Here is a 10,499-nt window from a genome sequence, read left to right as displayed (position 1 = left end):
CCCAATAATAGTGACCAAGGGGAGCTGTAGAAGATAAAAAACCAAATGCTGGCAGGTTTTACTGGAAGAAACCACCCCAGAGGGAAATCTTGCTATGAACTTGGCTAATTCAGCTGCAGTTAGAGGCTGAGGACTTACAGGGAAAGATATTTTTTTCTGGGTCCGTTGGAGGGATGCTGCAAGAGGCTCTGTGGGTTGAATGAGAGCTGTGCCAGAAGAATCTCACTGGTGGAAAGGTTTCTCATTATATGTTGTAAGGAAGAGATCTGCAGCACATCTTTAAGGCCCTGAGCTTTGCTGAAAGTTCTGCTGTAGAGCATTGGAGGACACACACCATCAAATAAGGGAAGGGCAGCTCCCTGTGGCAGTTTGTCTTTGTGAGGGACTGACTGGGTGTAGTCTGTCAGGGAACATATGCCATGGTGAGTAACACCACACCTAAGGGTTGTGGAAAGATTTTCAACTGACCAGTTTCTGCTTCTGTCCTGTCCAGCAGGTTGTTCTTTTCCTGTCATTCTCAAACATGAACACCAGGACAAACATAGACTATAGAAAGCATGGTGAGTTATATGTGGATAAATTCTCTGTAATTAGATTATTCAGTTGACTCTTGGGTCAGATAATGTGTATTACAAGGTTCTGAAACTGTGGCAATCACTAGTAACCTGCAAATAATCCGCTTTACAAAACTGAACCAAGAGGGTAATCTATCACAGCTGTTCATTCTCACTTCATGCAGAAACTCTTTGTCCTGAGTTGCCACATAACTAGTGATCCAAGTTAAGCTCATAATCACGTTCTTATCATTACATGCCTCTCAGCAGCAGCCTTCTCACACTGGAAAGCTGAGCCTGCTAGAAATAGCTAAGCTGTTTGCTGCCATACCCATCATACACTTATGAAATCCTCTACAGTTGTTCATTTTAAGTAATGGCAGTGATTTTATTGTCTGTATTGCTGTTAGGGCTGACAGAAAAGTAGCAGAACAGCATCAGCCTTTATTCTCTTATGTGAAGAAGAATGTGGTTTTAAAGCAGACTTGTTACAGTGTGCAGTGTTACACATTCCCTTATACAAGGGGAGAACACAAACACATTGTAAGGAACTATGCAAATTTATTTATCCACTTGAAATAGTTGGATACCTTTGTCAGATGACAGGGAGCAAAGTGGAAGGGGAATAGGGAGCATCAGTAGGAACATGCTTGCTTACAGAAGCCTGCTTAGAAGAGGAGCCAGGGAACTTATGTACATAGGAAAAGCCTTCTCTTTCTCATATCCATTCCTTGTGTGTTTGGCTCCACCTTAAATCCATTCAGTGCTGAAGTGGCCACATGTGTGGGCCTAGTCTTTCTTCCTAGGGACAACACCTTTATTGGTGTAACAACTTCTGCCCAGCCCAATACTCTGAAAGTCTCTGCACAAAACATTTTGTGTGGGCTCAGCCCAAGGGATAGAGAAGTTTGCAATGAGAAAGGGGCTTTCTCAGCTGTCTCCACAAGCAGAAAAAAACCTCTATTTGAAATGGGATCTGTGTGCCCCGTGACTCTGGTTACTCAGCATTGTTGGATGATAACATACTGCAGCTAGGAAACAGAAGTGCTTCAGGCTTCCACAACTCGTGTAGTCAGGGGTCTCTCTTTTGCCATTTAAGGCACTCGTTTGCATTTCTGTGGGTGTCTCTTCTCCCCTCCATCCCTCCTCCCTACTCAGGGAGAATCTCTACCTAGAGATCCCTACCAAGAATGTCTTCATGTAATGAAGTATTATTTATGACATCATTCTGTGTAGTTTATGACAAGCAACTGCATGGGCTAATTTAATAAATGCTATGCTGTAATTACAGACTTTCCTTTTCCTATTAGCTCTTGCCTTTAGTGAGTCTGGCACTGACTGAAGCTGAGGAAGCAGAGCGCCTCAGGGAAGGGAAGTAATGATGACAACTTTGGAATGTTTTTAAATTGACTCCCACGAGCTCTCGTGTTTTTGATTGCTGGTGTAAGATTCCTTCTCCATACAAGACTTGTGCATCAGCAGAAAATTCATTAAGCGTTTATTGCTCAACATGAAGTAAACAGGATTTTGGGGGGGAAATTCTGGAGTTTTTCTTCCCTCTGTAAAAAGAGGAATTAAAGACCCAAGAAAACCCCCCCAACAAGCACACTCACACATTCCCAGGATTCTTAACCCATGAACAGATGGTAGCTATAGCACAGCAGGGATGAAAAATGTAAAATATAATTCTGTTCAAATTGTCAGATTTGGATATTAATTTTGTCAGGTATTCCTTCTCGTGAGCACAATAGCTGCCTTCTTTTAAGGCATGTATAAAGTGTTGAGATCCACAGCCAATTAGTTCCAATAAGATGATTTTTTTTTCTATTTTCTTGAGTTTCTGTGTTTTGTGTATGCTGACCACCATCATCATTAGGAGTTCTCATCTCTGGGACAGGCCCCATAATGCCTTGAATGAACATCAGTACCACAAGCACAAGTACAGGCAGCACTGTGGAAATGGAAGAAGCTGTGAGTGCAAATCCTGACTAATTGTTCATGTAAGTGAACAGCAGAAATGTGACTCAGGACTCTTCAAAATCTCCAGTTGGGGAACTGTGGCTTCTCCTTGCAGGTGTCCTGGTAGTCTGCTTTACACACTTGTTATTGTGGCAGCTTGCCTATACTGCTGTCCCAAAATAAGTTTCCGATTGTATATTTAATTTAGCTCTGGATTGAATACTGTACCTTGTTTTGAAAAAGAAAAGAAAGACATATGTTTCCAGTCACCTTTATTTCACTAGAAAAGTATAAATTACCATCATAAATACAGATAACACCAGTATAAAAATTAGAGTCTCATTTATAAAATAAATACTAAAAGTCAAAGCAACAGGCATCTCCAAATCCCATCACCAAGATGATTTGAATCTACACCACAGAAACCATTCATCAAGTGTTTAATTAAGAATTATGTTCAAAATGCAGTAAATACTGCTTCCTATTCAGTGCTAGCTAAAGTGAGTTACTACTGACTCAAAGCCTGCAAAGTATTTGTTCTAACACTTACTTGGAACTATCAGACTCCCCTGTCTGTATAACTCCAGGTGTAGTGTAATTGGATATACTCTCCGGATAAATAGCAAGTACCTGCTTCAATAGAGTTTCTTACAAGTTGCCAGTGCAGTAGTTTCATTTTGTTTACCTTTGTCTACATTCAAAGATAAACAGATTAATTTTATCCAAGTTAATTTTATCCAAGAAGTACAGAAATAATAGTAGCAGTTTTGTCACATCTGAACTAACAGATAATTTCACCAGTTAATATTGTTAAAAGGCAGATAAATACATGGTTTGTTTCATAGAAACAGAAAAATGTTCCTTTGAGTTAGGTAAAGGACACCTATTTTTTAAAAGTAGTGTTTTTTCCCCTCACAAGTACCATAAATCTTCTGGCTCAATAAGGCCATACTGATCAAGTTAAAAGTACCTCTGGTTCATTATCCTGTTTGACAGGACAATAGAAGGGGCTTGGGAACAGTCTAGGAGCAATCTCTCCGCAGAGACCTTGACAATTTAGAGACAGGCAATCACCAACCCTAGGAAGTTCTACAAGGGAAAGTGCAGGGTTTGGCACCTGGGATGGGGCAGCCCTGGCTGTACAGACAGACTGGGGATGAGGGGCTGGAGAGCAGTGCCACAGAAAGGGACTGGGGTCCTCATCAAGGGAAAGCTGAACATGAGCCAGCAGTGCCCTGGCAGCCAGGAGGGACATCCCTGTCCTGGGGGGATCAGGAACAGCATCACCAGCCAGGCAGGGGAGGGGATTGTCCTGCTCTGCTCTGGGCTGGGGCGGCCTCACCTCGAGTGCTGGGGGCAGTTTGGGGTGCCACGATATAAAACTGACACTGAGCTGTTCCAGAGGGTCCAGAGGAGGGTGACAAGGAGGTGAAGGTCTGGAAGGGAAGCTATGAGGAGTGCCTGAGGTCACTTGGTCTGTTCAGCCTGGAGAAAAGGAGACTAAGGAGAGACACTGTGGTCCTCAACAACCTCACCAGAGGAAGCAGAGGGGCAGGTGCCAATCTCTTCACTCTCGTGACCGGTGACAGGACTGAAAAAAAAAGCATGTAGCTGAGTCAGGGAGGGTTTCAGTTGGGTATCAGGAAAAGGTTTTCACCTGGAGGGTGTTTGGGCACTGGAATAGCTCCCCAGGGCACTGGTCACAGCACCAGCCTGGCAGAGGTCAAGAAGCTGTTAGATAAAGCTCTCAGGCACAGGGTGTGCTTGGGGATGGTGCTGTGCAGGACCAGGACTTGGACTCGATGATCCTGATGGGTCTCTTCCAACTCAGCACATTCTATAATTCTATGATTGTAACAGATCACCAGAATACTCTTCCAGCCTCTGGCCACTAATGACACAGGGCTTCCTGATATCTGGATTTTCCTTCTGTACTGTCTAGTGGATTTTTTAATCCACATGAAGTTTGGGTTTCAGAATTCCAGTTTCAGAGAGCCTAAAAGGCTCTATCCGATTACCCAAGTTAGGGTTTTTTTGTTGTTGGCTTTTTTTCTGCTTTGGTACGGGCACTATTGTCTGCAATCCTTATACACCATTAAGCAGCTCCTTTTCTCTCACAGCTCTTGCTTTCTTTGCTTTCCTGCGTTTACACAGAACCACTGGAAGGACAATAGCAAGAGTGATGACTGCAACTGCTATCACTCCTAGGATGATAAAGACTTCTGTTCCATATTCTGTAGGGGAAAAAAAAAAATCCAAGATTAAGTTATTAGAACTTACAATGCCATAGTGCTACAAACTCTTAGCACTCATTCCACTGAATGAAAAAATGCTTTCTATGTTTTACAGTCTCACAGAAGGGGAGTCACCACTTCAGTGTGAACTGAATGCATTTTAACACAAATTTGTTGAACTTTGTAAAACTTTATTTCGCCTGGTTCGCTCTAGGTGTTAATCTAGTTTAGTTAGTGCACTAAAGTACCATGCTAACACCACAAGAATAAGTCAAACCATTCCCCCTGCCTGCAAATTATTTCTGTCCAAGTGAAAATCTATTCTAGGTTATAAGCTGGAAAACACCAAGAGAATATTTTTCTATTTAAATTGTAATGAAATTGAAATTTATCACTTTTGTGGTAAATTTCCTGGATAAGAAAGCTAATTTGAGTTCATTTACCATTTTCGAAGAGCTTTTCTAGAGTTCAAATGTTCTTACCCAGTGAGAAGAAAGGTACGGTACAGCAATGTGGTATTATTTTAGTATTGATTGAATTAATATTTATCCAAATGGCTAGTCTGAAATGGCTGGCTGATTCACCTGCACTTGCTAACTTACCTACCAGTAAAGAAGTCTATCTGTCAACTTCTGGTCTTGGAACAGGTAAGAAAGTCTTATTCTCATCATCTGCACTAAAGGTCAGTTCATACTACAAGTAAATGGATATGCAGGTTTCCAGCACTTCTATGTTTTAGAGCTAATCCTTTAAGCACTTACTATGGCACCTACTATTGGATGGACCTGAGGAAAGCAATTGGAAGGAAAAATGAAGCTGAAAGCTAGTGATGAAATCTGGAACCTCAAGCATCAGTCATCAACTCACACAATTTAACCAAAACAGTTGGGCAAAACCCTAAAACCAGCTCCAGCTAGCTAAAGATGGCAGACTCTTACTTAAAGTGAGTTCTTCACACAAGTTTCCACATTCCAGCTGTGTATTCTAACTTACACAGTAAATAGCTTATTTCATAGCAGCCATCACAATTTAAAGACGTGGGTTTTTTGTTATAATATTAAAGACTGAGTGACAAACATCACCCAATACTCACCATCTAAGATACTCCTCCCTGCACTGGTACAGAGCACCATGCTTTCTTGGCCATTACGGTTTTCTCTGCGGGAGGGAATGATTCCCTGCACATAGAAGCAATAGTTCTTTCCACTGTCAACACTTACTTCAAAATTATGGCTTTTTGTCGTTACACTTTTCTGTAAAGGAAAAAAATATTTCAAGTGTCAGCTCTTAAGGTAGCACAGAAATTGTGCAACTATACAGAATCTAACAATTATAACAGGACAAAAACTAGAGTTAGACTTTACCTTTCCAGAACTTTGATCTTTCCAGTAATAGAGTTTGTATTCCAGGTCATGCTGGAAAATATCTTGAATACTTTGAAAGCTTCCATTAGGAAATACATATGGTGTAAGTGGATCTTTGAACACGACATTCAGTCTGGAACCTCCTTGTGAATAATCCTTTATCTCTGGTTTTCCAATAACAGCTAAACAAAGATTTTTAGAATTAAAAAACTGACAAAATCTTTTATATATGACATGCTTTTTTTCTTTCCTCCCTCCATTACCTTCCCTCCTCAAATCTACTACAAGTTTACAAAGCCAGTGAAGGCTTAGATAGTAAACAATCTTCACCTAGTACATAATATTAACTAAATGGTCTACTGAGTGCAGTGAGAAACAAATGGTAACTAAAATCTTACACCCTTCCCTACAACAGCGAAAGCTTTAAGCCTGAATATCTTCTTCCCCAATATCAGCAGGGCTACTGTAAGAAACTAAAGAAGAAACCTTTAAGCTCAATCTAAAACTTGTTTAAATCAACAGAGGTAATCTTGAAAAGGAATTTATACTAATATTTAATTGGCAATCCTACTCACTCTGACTATAAGGTGTAAATTTTTCAGAGACTGCAAAAGGTGGCTCTTCAAAGTTATCCATCTCTGCAGGCATTACAGACAGTATGTGTGCTGTATAGGTCTCCTTCACGTTCCTGAGCACATCAGTAACATCACACTCTGTTTCTGAAGTCAGGATGCATTTTCTCTTTACATTAGATGTCTGTCTGAAAAGAGAAAGAAAGAAGTGTCAACACTTTCAAACCAGACATATATATAGTATATATTTAGATAAGTTGAAAAATATCTTTCCCCTCAAACTGTATAGATTTCCCTCATCTGGTAGAACAGTCTTGCAAGTATTAGGCTAAAAGAAGAGAAAACCTCAAAAGCCCACTATCCTGTACAGCTGTATTTCACAATTCAAAGCAGAATCAAGTAGATTAAGTATGATTGATATTAATTATAGAAATATGCTATAGGACACATATATGAATTAAAAATTCAATTTTTTACATGAATTGAATAGAAACCATAACTAGTTCTGATCTTGCATTTTTTCTGCAGTTGCAGAATGTATTTTAAAAAATATAAGATGCATAAGTCACTTTGAAGATGTTATCCTTGATGCATTTGAAAGCTATTGCCTTAAGAAACATCAGTTGTTACAGGAAGCTCTACTGATGCTGATTGTTTAATGTGACAGCAGTGTCTCCATGTACAGGTAATTTGGTTTTGCATCTATGCAAATGCCACTAACAACCAGGCAGCAGTAGCAAATTTCAATGCAGAATGACAATTTAAAAACACTGACAAAAAGCAGGACTTGTGCACTTCTCTTGAGTTTTAAATAATAGAAAGCAGGTCCATTTACTTGCCAAGTAGCAATGAGACTATGAAAAAAGTATTAATTTCTCATTTTACTTCCTCACAAGAAGGAACAAAAAACAGATTATATATTACTCCTTCAATTATATTCCCTCTTTTTGCTGGTGAATTAAGGAGAAAAATTTTGTGATCTCAGCCAGAAGAGTGAGTGATGACTGAATGTTAACAAATAAGCTGGTTTTCCTCAAAGTAGATCAATTTTCAAGTTTTAGAGTCACCTGAACTCCCTTCTCACTTCATCAGATTTCTTTTGTCACAGATCAGTTAGGGACAGTACCACAAAAGATGCACTGAAAAGGGGCAGAGGTTTGATCTTTGCAATTAAACAAATGTACCTTGTAAATATACACACACAAGAAAGCAACTATTTAATCCCACTTCCTCCAGAAGAGCAACTTCAGTCAAAAGAGGTGCCTCTTTTGCTGCAGACCTACACCTGATTCTATACTGAATCTTGGGCAAACAGATTTCAATTTTTTGCATCAAAATCTCTGGAAAGAAACTCCAGATTCAAAATCAAATAAAATTTGTTCTGCTAAGTGTGTGCTTCCAAGTCCATTAATCTAATCACTCTGTTAAAGGATAAAAAAACACACTAGGCCATTACACTGGTATTTCACCTGTTAGTCATGAGAGAACACTCATTTTTATGCCACTTTTAGAGTCTACAATACCACTTTTTCATTAATATGTAGGAATTTTTGATGATGTGTTTTCCCTTTAGGGCATGTTTAATAATTCTCTGTGTATTAAAATGGGAGCTAAAACCGGCACAGATTTATTACTGAGCGTCATGGAAGGTTTTGTGCAGTTCTGAAGGAGGCATTAGGCACTTCACATAAGATGGCTACATTTTATGTCCACAACATTTTGCAGCTTACATGAAACGTGCTACCAGAGGAAGTCTTGACAGAGGTAGACAAACAAAGGTAATTTTTAGCATTACCCAGCAAGACAAAATTATTAATTACTGTGATTCACCAATTAGAATAAAATGCAGACTCATTTATTAGACACCTCCCAAGACTGAGCACACAAGTCCAGACACCTTTAAAGACATACAAAGGTGAAGTTCTGTCTAATATGTGGTATGTCAGATTGAGTATCAACTGTTTTTAAAATAACCTGGCTGGGCCTCTTGAACAGCACCGAATCCCAGAACTGAAATACTGACCTAAAACTCATCTCTCCATTTTGGAAGTGGGCAAAAACAGAAGTCTAAACCTGGGTAATATCAGAAGGATTAACACCTGGGATGGCAATTTTCCTAAATCCTAATGTTCAGGCACTTTTCCTGTTACATTCACTTTCATTTCTGTTTCATTCATGCTCTCTTTTCATTTTCTGCAACTGCCATTAATGAACATATAATGGTGTTAATTACTTACCCATGTATTTCTACAGTATAGAAGTAGCCTGATGGTTTTGGTTGCCACTGTAGTATAGTTTTAAAATTGATTGAAGACCAAGTAATATTGACTGCTGTTGGTAGTTCTTCATAGCCTTTAAATACAGAAAAGAGTGCCATCAGTCTATTATATATAATTCCTTTTTCCCTGCAGTCATTGTTCAGTTAAATGAAGCAGTGCTGTTAATTGCAACTTGGAAACGTTTTCTTGGGGAAAAAGGCTCAGTCCTGCCCTTACAAAAGGACTGCTTATCTTACTAAGGAATGTGTCCCAGCAGAAGTGAAAAATGAAAATTATTTTCTGTCTTATAACTCCGAAATTTATGAGTTAATTTGGAGTCCTGTTTAATTCTTCCTTTTTTATCCAAGACCTCTCCCCAGCGCGGCCGCGGGCAGTGAGGAGCGGCGGCGGAGCGCGGCTGAAGCAGGCTCGGCCAACGTCGCTGTCCCCTTCCCCAGCGCCTCCCTCAGGGACACCCCGTCCCGTGGCTCCGAGGAACCCATCCCGAGCGCCGATCCCTCCCATCCCGCGGGCCGTCACTCACCGGCAGCGGCCAGGCTCCACAGCAGCGCGCTGAGCAGCAGCGCCGGCGCTGGCAGCATCCTGGGCGCCGTGAGGGAGCTGAGGCGGGCGGCCGCCGCCCGCATATATGGAGCGGGGCAGCAGAGGCGGGACCGAGGCCCTACCGGAGCCGCCCAGCGGGGGCGAGGGGACAGAGGGCGGCGGAAGCGCTGGGACAGCGGCGGGTTGAGCAAGCAGAGCGGGGGATCTTCGAGGAAAGGGAGGGGAGGGCCGCCGAGGGACGCACGTGTCCCGCGACCCCCGGCGCGGGCCGGGCTGGACGTGAGGGCGCACCGGGACATGCCTGCGGTCCCTCTGCCGGCTTGGTGTCACCAGGCACTTGTACCACCCCTCCCTTCTCTTCTTGGAATACTGGTGAAACTGGACCCCTCTGGATAGCCGGCTTCATCCTCTGCAAACCTTTAGCTGGCTGTCGAGGGACTCCCCAGCTCGGAAGAGGCTGCTCTGTGGGGAAGCGGGTCGTGCGGAAGAGGTGTTGGGTTAATTAACTCTGGTCCCGCACATTCTGAAGGGCTGAATATGTGAGTCCCTGCCTCAGCACACAGGACAATGGACACAGCTGCTCGGCCAGATCCCATCCTCTATCCCCTCACGCCGTGCGCAGCGAGCCCCGCCGAGGCTCGTCCGTCACACCAGGCACAAAGTAAGTTTCAGGTGTTCAGAGCTTAGCACCTCACCTCTCCTATAAACCAGGGGCTGCTAACCCTTTTCCTACAAGGTCACACTGGAAAGGTACGCCACTTCCAGAGGAACGGGGAATCCGTTTCTGACAGGTTTTCTGAACGTCAGCCTTGTGCCAGCTCCCGGGCCGTGCGGGGCGGTCACGGTGTCCCCTCAGCCCTCCCAGGCGGGGCTGTGGCTCCGTGTCACACTCAAGCTCTAGAGGGAGCTGTGCTCGCAGGAGCTCGGGGCTGCCGCCGGAGGGTGGGAAACACGCCGTGCAGTAGGACCTGTCCCGTAGTTCAGGGGAACGCAC

At 42.5% G+C, this 10,499-nt stretch overlaps 1 protein-coding gene across 1 annotated transcript; it reads right to left on the bottom strand.

Moving 5' to 3' along the window:
* Nucleotides 1–4,598: 4,598 nt before the first annotated feature.
* On the bottom strand, nt 4,599–9,911 carry F3 (coagulation factor III, tissue factor). Its single transcript, XM_062497836.1, is given in 8 exon segments — nt 4,599–4,747; nt 5,841–6,000; nt 6,112–6,293; nt 6,687–6,871; nt 8,921–9,035; nt 9,486–9,681; nt 9,683–9,733; nt 9,735–9,911. Coding segments are annotated over 8 exon segments (1,215 nt in total).
* Nucleotides 9,912–10,499: the final 588 nt, after the last annotated feature.

The sequence above is a fragment of the Cinclus cinclus genome, chromosome 8 (assembly GCF_963662255.1).
Source record: "Cinclus cinclus chromosome 8, bCinCin1.1, whole genome shotgun sequence".
Taxonomy (NCBI): domain Eukaryota; kingdom Metazoa; phylum Chordata; class Aves; order Passeriformes; family Cinclidae; genus Cinclus; species Cinclus cinclus.
This window is presented reverse-complemented; position numbering and strand designations above follow the sequence as displayed.